Source organism: Dermacentor albipictus, chromosome 1 (genome assembly GCF_038994185.2).
Source record: "Dermacentor albipictus isolate Rhodes 1998 colony chromosome 1, USDA_Dalb.pri_finalv2, whole genome shotgun sequence".
Taxonomy (NCBI): Eukaryota; Metazoa; Arthropoda; class Arachnida; order Ixodida; family Ixodidae; genus Dermacentor; species Dermacentor albipictus.
In genome coordinates, this window is record NC_091821.1 from 508765854 (window position 1) to 508788164 (window position 22311).

The 22311-nt window shown below is 44.6% G+C and overlaps 1 protein-coding gene across 10 annotated transcripts in view; it reads left to right on the forward strand.

Annotated features, from left to right (window-relative positions):
* The first annotated feature begins 2742 nt into the window (after window positions 1–2742).
* The window catches only part of LOC135913367 (uncharacterized), a 258595-nt gene continuing 239026 nt past the window's right edge, over window positions 2743–22311 (forward strand). For all 10 annotated transcript variants that reach the window (XM_070538527.1, XM_070538506.1, XM_070538516.1 and 7 more), the window contains exons 1-2: window positions 2743–2871; window positions 8119–8149. In XM_070538527.1, the coding sequence (XP_070394628.1) occupies window positions 2802–2871; window positions 8119–8149 (101 nt within the window). In that variant the 5' untranslated portion in view covers window positions 2743–2801. The remainder of the gene's footprint in view (window positions 2872–8118; window positions 8150–22311) is intronic.

A 22311-nucleotide genomic window follows, 5' to 3' on the forward strand; every position in this document is an offset into this window, starting at 1 on the left:
GAGAAACATAGGGAATTCTTTCACATGCTTCGCCGCTAGCATGAATGTGAAAAGCTTCGGAAATATGGCGTGCGCGGAAATCGCGGTATTTTGACAGGTAGGTCACATCTTTAAAAGACGGCTTGCAGCCGGATTCATTGCAATGCAGTGATAACTGACAGTCTCTAGGTCGTTTTCGAACTTTGTTTGAGTGTTCGCGCAGGCGGTCATTGATGGACCGCCCCGTTTCACCAATATAAAACCGCTTGCATGAAACGTGAATCTTACAAACCACACAGTCAGAACCGTCATCAACAAACCTCTGTCTGCGCTGCTTTTTACAACTTTTTTTGTTGTTCTCGGTCACCCGATTGACTTGATGGCACGGGCTACCTAACTTAATTCTGGCAGTGAAGAGCAACCTGACGCCTGGCCTGCTGGCAACCTTTTTGAGATTATGCGCAACCTATGGGATGACCGCAACCATTTGCCGTGAGCGATTCTCAGATTGAGTATCTGCCGATGGTTTTTTTAATGCTTGTTGGGAGGCTTTCAGCGATGTTTGTTAAAAGCGGTACCGCGAAACCTACGAGCTTCGGCCTGGCTACTTGCCTTTCGAAGCTTGTATCCATTTGGTGGTCACAGGACCTGATGAGGGCCGCCTTTATGTAAGATCTTGCAATACCGCGCTTGACTATCTTTGAGTGCGCGGAGGAAAAGGGAAGAAGGCTCTTATGAGACCAAGGAGCGTAACCCCAGCTCGTTGTGTTGTTTAAGCGCTGTTTTACTGCTCATAATCATGAACCAACCAGACCAAATGCGCGCTCTTCTCAACGACGTAGGTGCTTTATGGTTGGAGCAGGATTTTCGTTTTCAAAAGTCTCGTATCTGTGGCGTTCATGTTGCTGGCGTTGGCAGAAAACCTGTTATTGTGTCCACGGAGGCCACAGTAGCAAGTCGTTTGTTGAGGACTTGCTACTCGCCGCATCACTTATCATCGCTCAGGACGACAGTGTGAATAGTAGGGCGTAACAAAACGACCCCGATCAAAGGCAGCAACGTAGTAAGGAGCAGGCGCCGCGGTGTAGAAGTTACAATGGCTGGAGCCATCGCGCCAACCTCTGTTTATATAGCGGCCGTTTGGCAACGGACAGGCTCCAGCATGCTAACGGTGCTTTCAATAGATTTACATTCGTTCCGTATAATGTCGCGGAGCGCAGCATTGAAAGCAGGAACATGGACAGCTGAACAGATGGTCGAGGGGTATCCAGAGAGTTCCTAGCGATATACAATCCTTATTAGAGTACGTAGCTTGGTTTCAGTGCTAAGAGGAGAATTTCCAGAGGCAGACGGTAAGCTAGAGGCAGTGGAGACCGAAGAGCAACCTCCACTACCTGTGTAAGACAGTTTAACTACTGACAGGCGTTATTTTATCTCTCGGCAAGGATGGCCGAATGATGAGTATGTTCACATACGGAAGACCAAGTCAATTAAGGTCTCACAATATCAGCACATCTGCACTGTTTAAAGTATTGCACATGCGCTTATAAAAAAGGTCGTTCTTCTCACCCGTTTCCTTGATGAAACATCTGACAGTGGCTCGTGCATGCGTGCGTGCGTACGTGTGTGTGTGTGTGTGCGTGTGTGCATCGTGTCACCGACGTGCGTTTCGTGCAGTTTGAATCTCTTGAAGGTAGACTTCTTGTCTCGCAGCAATAATACGCTGGCGTTTTTCGTCCACTTCAGCAAGTTGTAAGTCACCAGGCCTTAGAGAAGAGTGAAAGTTCTTATTACATCCGCCACCTTTTTTCTGATCAATTGTTACTGTTTCTTATTAAGCTACTGTTATGTAAGAGACATCATGCAATAAACCATTGCAGTTTTCCCCTCGAATATTCTACATTTTCTCTGCAACTTCGCACACTAATAGCAACGCTTCTATCCCTAGTATTGAATGGTTGGATGAAATTTTTTCAGCTACCCTTGTTATATATTGCAAAATTACAGATGTTATGTGTTTGTCCTTATTTGACTCGATATACAAGATTCGTATCAGAACAAACAGTTTTGCGCCTTGATTTCATTGTTGTTTTATATTTATTGTTTCCTCGACCTCGAATTACGTCGCGTTTGCACCAGTGCAGGAATGTGGGTGATGTCACGTACATGTAAAGAGCACTTTACGTTAAAAATCTCCGTTTGACGCCTGAAAGCTCCTTCGATGTTTCTCAGCGCGCAATGTCGGGATCTTTTTTTTTTGCTGAACGTCAGTGGCCGCACGGCTACATATATTTGCGATATGCTCAAGCTGAAATATGCGCAGATCTCCCTGCATATAGTTTTTTTTTGTCACGAATGCAGCATAGGCAGACACCACGTGCCACGCTTACGTTAGTATTATCTGCCTCCACATTGCAAGCAAGAAAGATGAAGCTAAAGGTACATTACTATTTACCTACTTACACGAAACTGCTACCTTATTATTGCTTGTTTTGCTTTTTTTTCACTTCTCAGTGTACATTTCACTTCTATTCATTTATACTCTGAATGGGTTAAGGCATTGACCCATATTCTTTTATTCTTTAGTATCTCGTTGATAAATTCACTTCAACTGATGTCACTATTACCAATAGTTCTTGCTTTTTTGCATATTTTCCTATTTCTTCTTTCAGTACAATGCTTACAGATTTTGTGTTGCTTTCTGGCACCCAGTTATTTGTCTCTGCCCTGTAGTGGAGCTATGTGCCATAGCTCAGGATCATCATCATCATATGTACCAGGTGAAACAGTGAAAACACAAAAGTTGCCAAACACTTGCTCCCATGGCGGCAAGTCAGCAGTGCACTCTGCCGTTTTACTATTACACGTCTGAGCCCGAGTGGCCGTGCTATGGTAAGTTTTTTCTGTTTCATATCCGGTACGCACAATTTGTCAATGTGACGCGCTGCGCTCTACTCTGCTCCACTCTATCTTATCGACTGAGCCTTATAACACCGTGCTGTAGGCTACCGTCTCTACCATGAACTCTAGCAATCAGCAACAGTAAAACACTCGTTTGGGAAATCAGTTACCCACGTTGCCACAGCACTTAAAAAAAGAAAAGGGTTAGGTAAGCTTGCCTAGTTGAAAGTGAATTCGTTCTTTAGAATGGATTCTATCAAACAGCCGCGCTGTGCGCGCGACAAAATAAAGGTAGAGCGTAAAAACGCATCAGTGTAGACAAAAATGAGTGCGAGATAATAAAGAATCGGGCGCTGTGCTTCAGTAGCCTCGAGATGCCGCTACTGCTAATCGTGATGCGCTTTTCATTCGTTGCTTGAAACCTGCAGTCAATTTTTGGTTACCTCATGCGGCTAACAAAGTTCTGTGCTCTAAAATGTCACTACGAGTATAGAGAGGACAAATATCATTTCCAAAAGGATCGGGCCCGTTATGAGAGAGATATTCACGCAAGCGTAATAGTTGCTTGTGGCGATACGTTTGTGCAATTTTCGTTTACATAGAAATTCGGTAGTATGATGACGCATAAGAATGGTGCGTTCGCTTCAGCCTACTTGGTTAAAATGGCGTGGTTTGCATAGTAATTACTCTACTCTAAGAGCGAAGAAAAGCAAGCGTCACTGTGTTGGCCATTGGCTTTTCTGGCAGCAGAAACCGATACCATCGCTTTTGGGCGGTCTATTGTGTCTCATACGAGGGCAAATCGTAAGTCTTCGCCCTTATATTTTTTAGCGAAACTACGGGTCTATATGTGAAGTCAATATATCCGTTCCCAAAGGGGGACCTTTCTTGGCCCGGCTCGGCCTTTTCTGCTTGTAGCTCCGTAGTACCATGCTGCTGTGATTTGTTGAAGGTGGCGGTTTTGCTTCACGCGCACCTAGCGTACGAGAAACGAAGTGTGATTCGTTTGCTATGTAGCAAAAGACAAACGCCCATCTAAATTCTCAGGATAGTGCAGAACACGCATGAAGTAAGGTGTCTCGCTTTAAGAAGTGTGAAGTGGTTGTGTGAGTTCGATAATGGCCGTAAAGCTTGCATGACAATGAGCGTTCGCGGTGGCCGCGTGCGTCCTTGACTGACGACAGGGGCATCTCAAATTGAGTGCTGTGATGGGGCAAATGCCTGAATGGATGTGGAGACTTTGTTGAAAAATAGTTTAAGGTACCTATAATAGTACGTATATTTGTATTTACCCTTATGCACTTCACTTTGGCTAATAAAAAATGGGGGCGAGGACTTTCGGATTCGCCCTTGTAGTTTTGTCTCACATTTCCAATGAGTAAGCTGAATTGAACGCACGAAAAAGGGAAAATTGTGGAAAGTCTTTTAACAAGATTCAATTTGTCACGTTATAGTGACCATGAAGAACACAGCAAAACTGTTAATCATCAAACGAACTCTTTATTTGGCAAACCTGTGACCACAAATTAAGTGACTCAAAGCACAAATGTAGCGGCGAGCGCAGTCGGCAATCGTCGAAATCTTGTCTACTAGACATGCGTATCGGTTTTTATACAAGGCTCGTCGAATGTTCCATGATAATCGGTGGTGCCGGCGGGCCTTCCTGAAGCTACTACACAACTCGTGCCACGCCTACTGTCTCGTTACACGAGGTTCGGCGAGAACATACACAACAAATAGAATCAAGGATAACATTCGAGTAAGTTCCAGTCGTGCAGGCGCATCTTGCACTGAGTGGTAACCTTAAGCTGCTTGCGGGTGACATTCAGTCCTTTAGAAAAGGATAAATAAGTGCATGTGTGAATATCGTGATGGCGTCACTGTTAGCTCTGGCTAAGCATTGAACTTCGAAGTTCCACTGCGATGTTGTTCTGTCATTGTAGACAGTCATTGTTTGAAACGCTGCTGACGCAAGTAGTAAAAAGCAGGTCCCATTTCCAAGCACATAGCCAGATAGAAATGCTCTGAACAATTTATGCATCAACAGACAGCAATAGTCTAGTGTGCAGCGGACGCACTACGCACACGTAATTGTTGAAGGACATACCTGCATGTTGGTGTTGCTGACTGCGATGTATAGAATTCCTGGAAACTCCAGTCCATATTCGCCATCTCGCCGAACAGCAGCAATTGGTACAAATAAGCAAGACAGTTTGTAAATATTGAGCATGATATAATTTGTATTAGACATAAACACGCAATATAGCCGAGATGTAATTTGCTTTACTTCAAAGTATTACCTCATAACCATCAATGTATCGATAAATTGATCGATTGAATCTTTATCACTTAACATTAGAGATATAAATAATGTCTCGCATAAAGGCTCGCTACTTTACTTCGGCTGCTTGGACGGCCCTGAAGTATGTTTAGAATATCCTCTCTGCGTCTGGCTCGGAGCAAACCACATGCAGACAGAAAAGTATTTGACATAAAGGAACCGCAAACTAGCTGTATTCTTCTAAGAAACTTTAGACTTCTCAAATTTCACTTCGCACGCTGTAGACTTATTAATACGACCAGGCTGCGCCTACTGAAAAGTCTAAAAACGCTAATGAACTTGGTCAATATTAAACAGCCGTTATTCTTGGACACACAAGAGTCGTGCTTAGAAAGACGTAGCATGCAGTGCTAAGGACCCCTCAGGCATGACGTTCCCCGTCGCTAAAAAATGTCATGCGTGTTTTCAGCGCGTTACATACGTGTGGTTGCGTTTTAACAATGAATCGGAGCTTTCCTCACATGTAGTATTTGCATTTTGGATTATTTTTCTTGTAAATTGCGGGGTGCATAAATATGACAAATGCATGAGAATAAAATTTCGAACTAGCTTTCAAGTGCTAAACATAAACATTGCATCAGATTACACGGTGCGTATAACTAAAATAAACACGATAGTATACATCACCATCGCTTGGAAAAGCGAATGTTCGTTCCTTTTGAACGAAAATATTGTACCAAGGCAAAAGGCAAAAAGCCTGACATGGGCGCTATAACGTCAAACTATTCAAACATTTTCTATTCCAATTCTGCAATCAGCCCTCCGCGGTTGTTCAAAAACGTTTTTGGACCACATCTACTTCACCTGTCTGTCACGTGACGTCCCGAAAACTGCAACTGCAATAGCTCTTCATCTGATATGACGCGTACACACTGATTATGCATGATTTGAACGAACAAAAGAAAATAGCTACTTCTGTTTGGACGTCTTTTCGCCATTAGCCCTCATCTATTGGTCAATTTTTTTCGGGCTGCACCCACTTCACCTGCCTGTCACGCTACGTCACAAAACCGCGAAACTCACCGCGTCAAATGGACGTGTACGTGTTAAAGAGGCTATAATATGCCGAATAAAACGGAATTTTCTTCTGAATAGCCGTAGGCTGCCCCGTTCTGAAAGGAATAAAAGATAGCTGCCGCCGATCACTGAGGCACTGGCTACTCGCACCTGCCAGAGAACATGGGTTTATTTGCGTGTAATAAACCTTTTTGCATATCTGTGTAACGTTTTCCAGCCCTTTCGGCACGTTTACAACCTCGTTCTGCCAACTCTTCCTTGCTAGGGATCTGTTTTAGCGTCATTCCTAAGCTTCCATTGCATGCTGCCGCGATTCTCGATGAGCCACTGCAAACTCAGTAAGGGAAAGCGGAACAATGCACTGGCTCGGCCCCATCGAATCCCTATCCACTTGAGCGTGCTCCTCGCCTCTTGTCCGCCAATTAGATAAGGGAAGCCGCTCAGTGTAGGCAACGTTATTTGTTTGTCAAACACACAAAAGTGAATGCCTCTAAACGAGGAGAGCATTTGATTGGTCTGTTGAGACGAACTTGCGAGTCACCGCCCGATGCTTTCGTCGGTGGTAACGTTAATTTGACGTCAGGCGATTGGAATAAAAACATATCGGAATAGTTTTAGGTTATAAGGCTCATGGTTCTGGTGACCCGCGAAACGACAATTGTATATTATTTATTACCTCTTTCACTAATGGTTACCTTCGCAAGGATTCAAACATGCACGTTACATGTGGACAATTTCCAGCGAAGCTGACGGTGCACCTAGACCCAATAGAAGACGTCACATGCGAGTTTTCATTTTATGCTGGTAGAACAGCGAACTTTATTGGCGTTTACATTTAGAGAGAACTTGGGATATGATAGCGGTTGCGTTTGAGAAAGAATTGTAGTGCTTGGGTTAATTAGGTGCTTAAATAAATTTGTACAACCTTCATTTTCTTATCGGTTTACAACAAGCGGTGGTATATGAAGCGCCGATGAAGTTTTCTCGCTGCCTTGAGAGAATAGAAAGTTATAGCGGTTATATTTTTCAAGAAGATGAGAGCCATTTTTTGTGTGATGTGCGCCTTAAGTTTGAATGGTAAATTATTCTCATTCCAGAAAGTCCTAAAAGTGCTTCGCAGATGCACAAGCATGTTTTACATACCGCGCATTAAGTTCTCCGAAATTACCGAGGCAGCTCAACATAATGCGACGTTCATATTTCGAGGAAATAATCAACATGCTGTGGTCCAGGCGCGCGCAAGGGTAGAGGAGCGTCGGATAATGAGGACTTTGAAAATTTCTTTTGCTCAAGTATTCTAAAGTGATAGGCGGTCGTTACCGGCTACGCGCCCAAGCATCCCGAGGCAACTCTCTGCCAGACCAAATTTGCATATCTTCAATATTATATGCATGTTAAGTGGTATGCACGAGAAATCTCTGATGTTTGTGGCCTTATTATGAGCTCTGTGAATGTTTACTAAATCCTCTTATGTCCATTTTTTCCGTATCACGACACAGACGTAGATCCCTTATCTGCTCGGTGAACTAAATGAGGTACTCAGTCAGTATTTACTGAAGGGCCAGGATATGTTAACGCCGTAGTGAAACCTGGGTGGGTGAGTTCCGGCTTTTGCAGTAAATAACGCATGCAGGCGAACCAAAGCATTGTGTGTTTTATGAACGGGGCATAACAAACCCACCACCCTGGTAAAACCATAAGGGCACGCACATAAAATTTTTTTTAAATTGGGGGAAACAATTAAGCCAATGTCCATGTATATTTTAGTTCGCCGAACGTGAACCATGCTTGCACTCGTATTAAAGAAAAGGGCAGGAGCACTGAATCACCTGTACCAGGCAACGGCATCCTCACTTCGTCTCCCTTTCTGATTTTTACAGGTGCCCCAAGAGCGCTGAGCCACCAAGGAAAGTACGTAGGAAAGTTGTCTTGCAGTTTAGACCAACGTGCTACGCTGTGCTTTATGTGTGATTTGATTGCATACACACGTGTGCTACGAATCGACTGAAACGTTATTAATTTCTACTACGTTAGCATATTGATGTGTGTAGAAGTATGTATACTATATCCCAGCCTGCCAGCCTTAGCTAAACTGCTAGATATATGGGCGCAGTCTACAAATCTGAGAACTGCAGCGTTTAGTCATAGTGGTAAGACAATAGGGCTGTGCAAATAAATTCTTAAAATTGGGATAACAGTAGTTATTTACGTTCGTAGTTATTATTACACATAGTTATTTACGTTTTATATACAAGGCTCCCGTGGGGTAGCCTAAACGTAAATAACTATTTTAAACCATTTTGGTCAGTGTCCAGACGTCTTCCTTTTAAGTTCCCAGTCTTTATATCTACGCAATTACCAGGCAGGTGCCGAGCGATGTGCTAAGCATAGTTTGTTCCGTCATGCTATTTTGGGACCGCTAGTGTTACGGTGCGAGGGTGCGTCATCATGTGGCACTTTTTGCATGTCGGGCGCTACTGGTAAGGTGCGTAAAAAATTATTAACAGTGACCTAACGCGAAGAAAACAAGTGAATGGAAATTTTTAACAGTGCACCTGTTTAAGCTTTCTTTCCCCCATGGAGCATTACCACAAAACTCAGCTCAGGAATGCCCGACTCACGTTGCCTGGCAACAACCTGCCAGAGCAGCGAGCCACGTAACTTCCTCGCAACCCACGCGCGTAGGGCGGAGTCGTGATGTCACAGGCGAGTAAAAGGTCGGGCCGCATCGGTGGCACACCTCTCTTCTCCTCTACTCCATGCGTACGTACTGCTGCCATGGGAAGACCGAAGAAAGTCGGGACGCCTGAAGGACGCTTACCAGGAAGAGCGCCGTACTGCCAAGGGAGAAGCAATGCGCTGCCGCCGAACTGATCCCGAACATCGCGCCGAAGCTGCGGCTGAGAAGAGGTGACGCTGAGCCGAGGATCCCCAGTTTCAGCCCAGGCAACTCGAGAGTCGGCGCCTGAACGCTCGACGTCGCCGAGAAAGCGATCCCGGCCTGCGACTGCTCGAAAACTTCCTGCCTCAAGCCCACCGAGACACGGGAGGGGCGAACAGCCTATTCGAGTGCGAACTTCTGGGCATAGACAGCGGGCCAGAGCTGTCGCGTCTGTCACCTACAAGAAAGCTCAGCGCGCGGCTCAGCGGGGCTACGATCGATGAAGGAGAGCCGATCCTGCGCATCGCTCCGAGGCCGCCCGGACAAACGCGGTCGCCGAGCCGAGGATTCCGAGTTTCGGGCCAGAGACAACGAACGCTGCCGACTGAATGCTCGGCGCTGCCGGAAATCGGTTCCAGGCCTGCGCGTTACCGAGAGCGTGCAACGCCCAGCCCGTAAATCCATGAGAGGTGCGAATTCTTCGGCATTGTGTTCGGGCACGGCTGCCGCGTCTGCGACCAGCTCTGGTTCGGCGTTAAGCTCTCAGCGGTGAACTCGGTGCGGAACATTGAACAGAAGAGCAGCGTCTTGCAAGTGCTTTGCGAAACCTTCCCAGACGCCGCCGACCAGGACGACGACCAAAACGATGGCCGGACGTCGAGGACAAAGACCAGGCCGACGATTATTTCGACTGGTACTGAAGCACTGTGCATAATAAAATACGATGTAGGTACTGTGGCTTGTATGCGTGTGACATGCTGGGGCTTGTGTGGCTTACCGGCCTGACCGTGTATGACTTCACAAATACTTGGCGAAACTTTGCAAATCTTGGCGACACTTAGTATGAACATAGTTAAACCATGCATAACCTCGTAAGGCTTAGCAAAACCTAACAACCCTATGTATGAGCCTAGCCAAGCCGTGCATAACATCGCGAAACTTAACAAATCCTAGCATCACTTAGAACGAACCAACGCGAGCCATGCATAGCGTCGCAAAACTTAGCAAAACCTAGCAATACTTATTAAAACTCGGAAATAGCTCTGCTGTCGCCCAGCCTTGCACCACTAGTGCAAACTGCGCACATTTTTTTAGTAAGCCATAGTAGCTTTATATTAGAACTCAAGATTTGACTTTAATATACCATGTCTTGCTTTGTAATTCTTTTCTAATTATACGAAATAATTAGCCCAGAAATACTATTGCCTTGTTGGAGGAGTTCTATAATCACAGAACACAAAAGGTCTCACGGGAGTTGCTTGCACCAGTTTCTTTAACAGCTTGGATAACGTTAGCTGACCTTTCCAATCGTAAGGACATGTCTTTCTACGGGCGCTGACCTCCATAAAAAGTTAAAATTTGCCTCATAAATCCATATTTTGCAATAGTATCGGTACCGCTCTGGAAAACTCGGAACGCTATTGAAAGCACGAGCGCTATGGCAGAGATAGACGTAATTCCAGTGAATTGCGAAGAATTAAAATGAGAATGCAGCATAGGATCTTCTGCATTTCATCATAACTTTAGGTTCGTTTTTCCTTCCATTCAATTTATTGTCAGCCACCTTCGCCTATAGCTGCGAATGATAGGTAGCATCAGGATCAATCATTGTTCTGCGCTTATGTCTCTGTTCTTTACTGTCGCGGTAGAACGCGGACAGAAGACAGGGAGACATTCTTCAAGAACAGCAGGGCAACCTGTCCAAAGAAACGAAACAGACATCTCTTCTTCGACCTCACCAAATCCCACTGACGGAGTTCGTTAATGCCCCCGCAGTCGTCATCGTCTGCATAGAGTACGGGCGTCATTCGGCCCTGAAAGCATCGCCCTGATGCTAGACCGGAAATGTCACTGGCGGAAGTAAGGCTCTCACGCGTAGTCATTGGCTCATATGCGGCTTCATGCGCACAACACGCGCAAGTTCACGACGGTGCGCTCGGCGCCGCGTAGAGTTGCGACTAATGGGAACGACCTCCTATGTGACATCACTGATTCACCGCAATACTCAATATAGTCCGAAGTATCGCTTTAACAACTTCTTGGAGAGGCGTCGCTTCCGTATGGGTGTCTGAACCCGCACTCTGTTGTCGACTTCATATAGGTTACAGTTCTACGGAGAACATCATAGCGGCCTCCATCGTAGTCTTGCCGCTGGCAGATCCGCAAGCGCGCGAGCTGCCGAGCCTCTTGTGCGCGTTGCGTAAACACATCGGCGTCCGTCTCAGTGTCGTCAAAGTCGTGTGGAAGCATCGCATCCTATATCGTTCGTACATCCTGTCCGTGAACAAGGGTAAAGGGAGTTACGCGCATTGTCTCTTGTTTCGCCATGTTATACGCAAACTTGATATAACATAGGATGCCATCCCAATTTGTATGTTCGATATCCACGTGCATAGAAAGCATGTCTTCAGTTGTTTTGTTTAGGCTTGTCAATTCGTTGGTTTGTGGATGGTAGGCGGTTGACTTTCAATGAGCCGTTCGACTTATCAGCAAGACGTGATCTAAAAGTGACACCGTGAATGCGGTGCCTCGGTCTGTTATTACAAAGGTTGATGCGCCGTGTCGCAACATATCACATATTGTTATTGTCGCCGTGTCGCGACAATAACAGAGCGATTCCCTGTAGCAGAAGTAAGAAGTAGGCCCAAAATATCCATTCCGATTTGATCAAATTGTCTTCGAGGAACCTGGACGCGTTGTAGGAGGCCGGCTGGTTTCGTCGGAGGGAACTTGCGCCTCTGGCAGTCGAGGCAAGTGCGAACGTAATGGTGCACAGTGGCGGTAAGTCTCGGCCAGTAGTACCTTTGATGCACTCTGCCTAATGTTCGCCTATAGCCTAAGTGACTGGAAGTTACCAAGTTGTGACAGGTTTGAAGTACTTGCGTACGGATAGCTGCAGTATTGACGAGCAGATAGGCGGACCCGGTTGAAGAAAAGCTTCTTTTGTAAATGACTTTGACGCGGAAACAATACGTTAACAAACCTCTTGCGAAAACTCTATGCAGTTTCGCTGATCTTCCCTCTAAGTAATTAATTAGTCCAAGCAACACAGCGTCGTCCCCTTGCTGTTGCGCGATGACGGATGTGTCCAGACCGCAAAGAAATGCTGAGTCTTCTTCGAGTAGAGCCGGTGACTCCGTCGGCTATCGAGACATGCAGTGAGCATCCGTATGTCGTTTCTCGGGCTTGTACATGACATACATGTGAAACTCTTGAAGCCTTAGATTCCAACGTGCCAATCGTCCAGAAGGATCATTAACCTTCGTCAACGAACACAGTGAATGGTGGTAGCTGATAACTTTTAAGTGGCGGCCACACGGATATGGGCGAAATTTCATATCTGCCATATGACGATGAGGCATTTTCTTCCTCAGTTGTGGTGCAATTGGCCTCTGTTCACTAGAGCGTTCTACTTGCATGGCAAGCACTCTTTCCGTGTCTTCCTGCCACTGCACAAGAACAGCCCCCAAGCAACAACGCCGGCATCAGTGTGGAGCAGTGTAGGAGCGGTCTCTTCAAAGTAAGCAAGCACTGGAGGTGTCAGGAGACGTTGCCGCAAGACCTTAAATGCACTTTCCCCTTCGTCGCCCCATACCCCACAACTGCGCCAGTGTCGTGGTGCAACGCGGACAGACGACAGGGAGACATTCATCAAGACAGCAGGATAACCTGTTCAAACAAACAGAACAGAGACACGTCTTCTTCGTATTCGCCAAATCCCACTCACCTCCTAGACGGATTCAATTAATTTACCCATCGCCGTTGTCATCTACATAGAGTATATGCGTCATTATTATCAATATTTGCTCTGCGTTATAATAGCACAGTTTGTGTTTGTCTTCTCGTTGTCCACGGAGCAACTCGGGAATGGCTTTCTCTTCTGGTACCGGCAACACCTGCGCACAACGTTGTTCTTCATCGGCTTTCGAATGATCCCTTCTGAAAATACAGCGAGCCACTTCTACAAATAAGTGTTATGGAAGACACTTTTGCGCCCAAAGGAAAACGTGTTCGCCAGGCATGGTGTTCTTTGCACTGTACTTCCAGGACGCCAGTAGTAGGCACAGTGAGAACCTTACTAAAGTGGTCTCGGTGCCAGTGCCAAGATGCCTACTGGTTGGAACGCAATAGTGGGACTGTTTCGTTGACAAAATGTACGTTTGCCTGTTCTGTGTCTTCTTGCACGCTCTATGCAGCGTGATTGCCTGTTTCATATAAAAGCTAACAGAACAAAATCTGCTTTGAGATAGCTGCTGCGAGTAGGTCTTTCGAAGTGCGGATGAATCATTGCATGATCAAGGTTGCCTTGTAACTAGCAATTAGCGACATGAACCTGCATGACGATGAACTCCGTTTACTGTTCGCTTGAATAGCCTCGCTCAATCGCGTGCTACTCTGTCTCTTCATCTTTTCGAATATGTAATATTTCTTCTGTTACTAAGTAGTAACTGTTTCGTGTATCAGGCATAGGTTTTAGCATATTCAATGTCTTTTCTAAGCGAGCACTCTGCCACGGCAGTAGCGCAGGACTACACGTGTGCTTTGGCGCTGCTGTAATAGCAGGGGAAGTGGAGTCGGGTGTGCCCTTCACTGTCGCGTGCTCGCGTTGTTGAATCCATTCGTGAGGTAGAAGGAAAAAGAGCGCGCACTCTATCCTCCGTTTGATACATACACTGTAAACAGGTTTGACTCTTTTAGGGAGTTTTGGCCTCGTTGCATAACTCAAGCCCTTAAGGGAGGACGAGATCCTCCCTTCGAACGGAGTTTTTTTTCACCTCCTTGTGTTTGGTGGTTTTATGGGGAATTATGGGAGTTTTTGAATTTTCCTTTAAACACCAACCCCTGAGTGGTTGCAGGAGTCTTTATGGGGAACGTTGGGAGTTTTTCATTCCTCTTTTGGACACCAGCACTATGGAACTTTTTATGAGGAGCTTTGGGAGCTTTTACAAGTTGACATGGGTATTTTATTTTGCTGCTTATGGGAATTTATAGGAGAAACGATGGGAGTCCTTACGTACATTTTCGGAAACGTTTGGCTTCTTAAGGGAGTGTTGAAGGAGACCTTTGGGAAATTATTTTGCCTCCTTGTAGGAGTGCTTAGGTGTAAACATGGGAGCAACTGTTCCCATATTTTGGGAGCTTTGCTTAAGGGAGCAATTATGGTTAATTTTGAGAGTTGAATTTTTGCTTTTTATGGGAATATATAAGAGAATGTTTGGGAGTTAATTTTTACAGCTTTAGGGAGCTGTTTTATTAAGGGAGTTTTACACAGATGTTTTGGGAGTGCATTTTAGCTCTTTATTAGAGCTTTTACAGGTAGCTCGGGAGTTTATTATGCACCTTTTGGGAATTTTACGAGGTTGAAGGGAGTTTTTTGTGTGTTTAGTAGATTGTGTCTAACGAGGTGCAAAAATTATGACAAAGCAATAAAATGTCTGGAAATTTAATACAGTTCCAGAATCAAATGTGCCAGCATAATATTACAATCAATGACTATTAGCATAATGAAAGTGAAATAATTCAATAAATTGGATACAAACAAGCAAACCAGTTTGGCAGGAAATTCAAGCATATTGCAAGCTTCAGTGATGTTGAAAAACCACAAGTGCAGCCAAGACTGAAATTGAGTGGCTCAAAACATCATGAGGTGTTGGGCAGTCCTTGCAGGCATTAGAACAGGCCACATTTGTTTTTGCACGTAAACAAGCATGCTACAAAAAATGATGCAAAGGAGGCCAGACAGCACCAATGACCTAGAACATAATGAAAGTACTTTTCAATACCTATGCTATTTCTAATAGACATCTACATACAACTTATTCTCTCATGTAACACGCAGCTGCAAAGAAAAGCCGAGGTAGTACCACCCACTCTGAATCAATTTCCTTAGCACTGTGCAGTACCTGAAATTCAAGCTTGCCAGCTAGAGAACATGACAAGATCACAGCAAAATGGGGCATAATGTGATAACAGTAGTCAAACAGGTGATATCTCAGGCTGAAGTAAATTCAACAAGGGGACTAGTCGTCAGGGAAAGAAAATCCAAGCAAACAATTTCAGCTCACTTACATGCATACACAGATGCCACTACGTAGGTTCTTGTTGTGATGCCCCATGACCTAAGTCAGCATCAAAGAGGTCCATTAAAGAGTGGCACACATGCAGTGGCACACACCCAGTGTACATACACAAGTTTGTGTCAAAAAAGTTCGTTGAAGAGCTGCATCTACCCAGTGGCCCCAAGTGATAACCAATGGCCACAGTGACACACCCATGGTAGCCCCAGGGGGCACGTACTGCATTTCCACAGCTATAAGGAGCTTTTTCAAAGTTTCTTGCCTCAGAAGACGCCTCGCATTATATAACCGACATTGACACAAACAACAAGATCACTTATAGAAATCGGTGTCAGCAACCTCCCAAACTCCCCTACTTCTACACACCTTGCTATCCTAACTAAATCCCCATGTTGAGCATTTAAACTTGCCTCACCCTCCCTATGCACTCAGTCATTTTGCTGGATATCCATGAAGTGGAGAAAAGTGAACTATATAAATAATGCCAAGGAAAACAGTTGTTACCCTAACGAAGAAGTCCCCTGCTCAAAAAAATTTCTCCACCTGATATAACGCTTGTTCGACCTCTGCTGACCACCTTCGGCTGAATATTGCATATCACACAAAGCAGCAATTCAACTATAATTTTTAGTTTTATAATGAAACAAAAATTTCCAATACAGGAATCCTGAACAGGAAACTGTAAGTAATAACAATAATACAGGAACCCTTAACAGTATCCATAAGTGTGAAATTTTTACACAGGCAAAGAGGCCAACATTTAGCCACTAGGGCACACACAAGGCATTATTACAAACATTTTCTCTGCAAAAAGCCCTAACACCCCGACGCCAGGTGGTGTCTTGCGTGGAGCCATGCACGCATGTAAAAAAAATAGGCATTTTGTATTTTCTTCTTCAGCAAGATCAAGGCAGGCAGGCTGTGATGCTGTGCAAGCAGTGGTGGCATTCAAAATGGAAGGAATCCACACAAAAAGCCATGGTACTGTTGAGATGGCAGTGCATGATAGGGAGCATCCTGAAAAACCAAACGTAAATAGATTATGTACTATTGTATTGCAAACTGACACCATATGAATATTTAAACACAGCATCACGAATTATTCAACAGTGCTGGGCCATTCAATGCTATCACGCCAAGTGTATCTTGGCCACCTCAGATTTTAGGAAAAATTACAGCCCATTGTACCTTAGGACAGAAAGCTGATCTAGTTGCTAAGGATTCATTATGCAAAAAAGGTGAGGTGTGCAGACACAAGAGCAGAGAAGTGGACAACACGAACGCATTGTACAGTTGCAGACTGGATGAAGTCGAGAGTATGACAAAAGCCCGTCTGGTCGGGATGATGCATACTAAAAGGAAGAGGTCCAGACACCGACCAATATGGCTTAAAGTAGTTATTTACGTTTTGGCTCCATCACGGGAGCCTTGTGAACAAGACTCCCAGGGGGAGCCAAAATGCAAATAACTATTTTAAACTATTTTGGCCAGTGTTCAGACCTCTTCCTTTTATGTTGCAGAACGCACACACAGAATACTTTGTGAAAATTTCACATCGTGTGAGCATCGTTATCTTGTAGACTAAGGCTGAAACATTACGGCACTGACAAAGCTACAAACAAGTGTTTCTATGAATGACCACAAGGCTTTCCAGAATGTTTCATTAATTGAGATGGACCATTAATGTTACGTATCTGCAAAGAGTATCTTCTTATCTGACTTGATTAAATATAATAGACCTTCGAGCAGCTTCTGAAAAGTATTTTCATCCAGCTAGGGTGGTTTGTAGGTACGAATAACCAATTTAGGAACCACTATTTTGTATTGAAGAAAGAGCTTATCATTAAAAGAACCTATAGCTGCATGATTAAAAGTTTCTGAAATTTTGAATCAACTCTATATCTGCAGAAGCTCTTTAATTAGGTATTAGGATGCCTAGCAGTACTAACAATGAAAGTAAATGACAACACATTAAAAAACTAATAAAATGAATGTGTTCTTGATAATACAATGTGTTGTCTTATTATACACAGATAATACAAAACACCAGCAGTAATGCCCATATCTTCAGAGTGCACACAGTTTACCAACGTAATAAATACAGGTCAACATCATAAAGCGACACAGGTACTGGTGTTTTTCTTTCACATTGGCCTGAAAAACCAATCACTTGAGCATTCAGCCATATTACAAACAGCACCTGCGTGCATGAATTCAAGAAACTTTCAGATGTGCAAAATTGTTTAGGAGCTTTTAAGCAATGGGCATTACACTACTATTATGGGTAATTGGTTGCCTGTAAAAGTGGTAAATTAGGTGAACTGGTAGTTGTCCTTCTGGTGAAGGATATTGCAGAAAATGTGAGGACAAAAACATAGGAGCAATTTGGAACCTATGAATGCTAAGAAAGAAGACAATATGCAATGTTACCATGCTGACAGACAGTCAGATAAAAGATGATACAAAGAAAGTTAAATACAGATTACATAGATGCAAGCATTCTGCTTCTTTATTGCTGCAAAACTCGGCAGTTACAGAAGTGCTTCATCCCCTGAAAAATATTTTAGCAATACGTTCACTATGGAGTTCCATTGAGGATGCATCAGATTTGCATGCTTCAAGTGGTTTGGGCTACTCAGAGACAGACATCTGGCTTCTAAACGCAGGAGCATGACGAAATACTGCAAGTGTTCCAGAAAAATGCTTACATGGTAAGGGAAATGACAAAAACAAGAACGTGGATGAAAAGACCAAACTGCCCCAAAGTCAAATTTTAGCAATGTAAGGTTTTATGAAACATAATTACAGTTCTAAGACACAACAAAATACCAACATGATGTGCAGAGAATGGGTGTGGGAAATGAAATGACCTCACTAAACAATGACTACATAAATAAAAAATTACCGACGATTACGTTACTTCCTAATGCGAAATTTGAGCGCAGCAAATAAGCTGTTTCACCTTTTTGATAGATTGAGGCAAAGAAATCGAGCAACACATGTATGCGCTATCACAGAATTTTTTTTTATTTTTCACACGTATTCCTTTAACAAAGACTCCACTAACAGTTCTTGACAGTCATGAAGGAAGCTTTGTGGTCGGAGAAATAGACTGATATATGTTCGACTTGGTACACCAATGCTTGATTCTCAAAGACGAGATCTATACAAGTGCCTCGCGAGGTTGTCACAGCCGTGGGACGCGTTACGAGCGAGAGGAACGGGATGTTCTCCCGCATAAGTGTTAGGAAATTGCTTTTTGTCTTTATGTCAACATTAAAGTCCCCCACTACTAACATCGGTGTGGATCGATGGACGGTTAATGCGAGTTGCAGGAAGTGCACGACGTCTTTCGTGAGTGCGGTAGCGGACTCACGAAAGCGGTATCAGTCGGTCGCTGCTAGCGCTGGGGGGATGAAAGGGGGGCGGAGCTGGTTACGAGGCCGACGATAACGCCGACGACGACGCGAAACCCAGGAACGGACGCCAAAGAGCCATTTGTGTAGCCAGCCCTCCTCCACAATCTCTCCTCCTCCCTTCCATCATCCTCCCTCGCCCGGAGAGCCGACAGCGCGCATGCGCGGCGGCGGAGCAGATTCGTCGGCGAGCTGGTTACGAGGCAGACGACGACGCGAAACCCAGGAACGGACGCCAAAGAGCCATTTGTGTAGCCAGCCCTCCTCCACAATCTCTCCTCCTCCCTTCCATCATCCTCCCTCGCCCGGAGAGCCGACAGCGCGCATGCGCGGCGGCGGAGCAGCAGATTCGTCGGCGAGCTGGTTACGAGGCCGACGCCGACGACGACAACGCCGACGACGACGCGAAACCCAGGAACGGACGCCAAAGAGCTGCGCTCTAAAACGACACATTTGCAGGAAATTTCACAATACACGACATATAAACTGTGATTCATGATGCACCCATGTCATACATCATATTGTTCAAGTAACCAACTTCTTTATTCAAGACCCCTGTAGAAGGTTTGTTAATGCAGTTATTGGTTTCTTGGATGGAAACGGCCTAGTATGCAAATCTGCACTTCCCTGCCTTATATTTGCAAAGTGCATGTGTACAGTCAAATTTTGGCACAGTTTGGCATCTTTTGCAATGTTTTGCGAGATATCCACATACTGTTACCATCTACATCTGTGCACGATGCTCCTGCAGCCTGCCATTAACACAAATACTGGTTTATCCTACGTACAACTTTCCGCTGAAGGCATTAAATGCACTCAAAGGTGCCCCAAAGACAGGTTGAGCATTCTGCGCAGGTTAGCAAGGTCTGAAAAACTTGCAGGACATTGTAAAAGATGTCAATACATGGCAAAATACAACAGCACAAAATACTCAGAAGATATAAGGCTAAAAGTGTACACTAATATATAAGGGCCTTTCCAGACAAACCGATAAATGCAACAGCACACCTTCTATTGAAATCTCGAATAGAAAAATTGATTACTTGAAAAAGCTGTATGGTACACGCAAAATAGAATGAGTGATGTATCTTATATGTCGCATATAGTCAACTCTTGCTGCAAATGTGAGCCTTTCATGCATGCATATAATCGCACTCATATACTAAAACAAGTTCATGTGCAATGCTCATCTTGTGCATTTCATGTGCTTCATCTTATAGTCAAGTAACTGTTTCCTAATGTCAATAACCAACTCTCCCAGCTTTCAGCAATAGTATGCAAGATTATTTATTCTTAGAAGTATGATAGCATGAAAAAACAAGGAGAAAGACCCATCAACCGGACCAGCACCAACTACAAGCTGATTTTGCTCTTGGATGGAAACGAGTATTACTAACCATAACCATTATCAGTGTTTCAATGAGGGAGTTGGTGAACCCAGAACTTGCATGAAGAATAACTACAGTAGCCATCTGGCTGCACATATGAGCCATGGGTGTTTCCCTATCTTCCAGCCAGCACATAAGGTTAGTTGCAAAGAGCCCTGACAGAGCTGAGAAGGACGTGATTGAGGTTTTCCACATTAGCAAACAAAGATCGACATGTGTCAAAAAATAATCACCATCTCTTGTCAGATTCGAGTAAATACGGTAGTCACCTAACACAATGTGTAATGAATCGAGGGTAAATGCTTTATAAAAAATTACATGTTTTTGACAAGAGAGAGAGAGAGTAAAACATCTTTATTAATAATATTTGAATGGCGAGAGCAGTCCTCCCACACTGCTCTTGCCATTCAAATATTATTAATAAAGATGTTTTACTCTCTCTCTCTCATCAAAAACATGTAATTTTTTGTAGAGCATTTACCCTAGATTCATTACACACATTGCGTTAGGTGACTACCATATTTACTCGAATCTAGGCCGACCCCAATTCTAGCCGACCCCCTAAAGTTCGAAGCCAACAAAAAAATATACTACCTCGAATGTAGGCTGAACAAAAAAAGCGAGGACAGCATTCACAAAATGCAAACAGCATTTATTGAATCTGAACGTGCAGAGCTCATTGAACGTTGTCGTCACTGCTAGACTTTTCGCTGTGTCCCTTGTCCCTGTCACCTTCAAACACTGCACTATCTTCGGTACCGTCAGTGCATTAGATATGCTGCACTTTTTAAAGGCGTTCACGATCAATGTGCCTGGGATGTCATTCCAGGCTGAGCTACCCAGCCCACCAGCTGCGATAGCGATGCACGTTTGATGCGGCCGTTTCCATTAGCATGTGGTCTTCGTCAGTCCACCAGTCCGTGTAATATTTCAGCAGACGATCCTTGAAACGTTTGTTGATGCAGACATCAAGTGGCTGCAACTGGCCCATCATGCTGCCCCGTATGACAGCGAGGTCCGTGTTCGCTTGTGCAAGTGCAGCCTTCACATTGTCGGTCAAGTGCCCACGGTAGGAGTCGACAACAAGGAGCGAGTTCTTTGTCAAAAGGGCTCCTGGACGCCATCGCCACACAATCTTAACCCACTCTTCCACAATCGCACCCGTCATCCATTCTTATTTACCTGCACAATGACATTTCTTGGGAAAGTTTCTTGAGCAGGCATGGTCTTCCTTTTAAATATCATATAAGGAGGGAGTTTATGTCCATCAGCTGTGCAGCACAGCATCACAGTTGCGCACTGCTTGACGTAGCCCGCAGAGCACACCTTCACCTCCTTGGCACCCTTTTCATTCACTGTGTATGCCACTGGCATATCAAAATACACAGCCGCCTGGTGGGCGTTGCCGATTTGCCGAAGGTTGTGGCCTGCCACTTCTCTCTTTCGCAGCACGTAGCACTGGAAAGCTATCAGCTTTTCTTCGAAATCGCTTGGCAGCTTCTGGGTGATTGAAGTGCGACGTCGGAGGCTGAAGCCAAAGCGCTTCATGAATTTCTGAAGTTAGCCCCGGCTAGCTTTGAAATCCTTTGGCATTAGGCCTCGCTCCCTCGAAAGCTCCCTAGCTTTTGCATGGAGCACTTGTGTTGCCACTGGAAGGGCAGCTGCCTCTGCGTCCAGACAAAGTTGGCCAAAACTGTCTCCACTTCGTGGTAATGGCCTTTCTTTGGTCCCCTAAAAGCCATCCTCGTACCGGCGCACACAAAGAGCTGCTGTCGTCCCCTCCAATGACGGACGTTTTTCTCGTCGACGCCGAAGTCCCGCTCGGCTTGAAGGTTTGACGATGCCTCTGCAGCTATCACAACTTTTCGGTTGAAAGCGGCACTGTAGTGTCACCTGCTTGGTGCCATAGCAATAACACCACGCCGCACACTGATACGGCCGACACAACACAGGTCACAATGGCAACCTCACTTGTGTACGGCTGGCTACTGGCATGGCTAGTTGCGGCTGCGATACTGACTTTTCTAGATGGCGCTAGCTGTGTACTATATTTAGCAGTTTCAATGAAAAACTGAAGTGTTTTTTTTCTCTTTAAATCCTTGAATCTAACCCGACCCTAGAGTTAGGAATATGATTATTTGAAAAAAAATATACTCGGCCTAGATTCGAATAAATACGGTAATTTGTTTCGCTACTTTTCTTAGTGCCCCATACAAGATTAACCTTTTCCATGCCAATTTTATTTTCAGAAAACCAGCGAAATTTTCAAACTATTTTTATGAGCTATTCTTTGTGAAGAGTTTCCTTACTG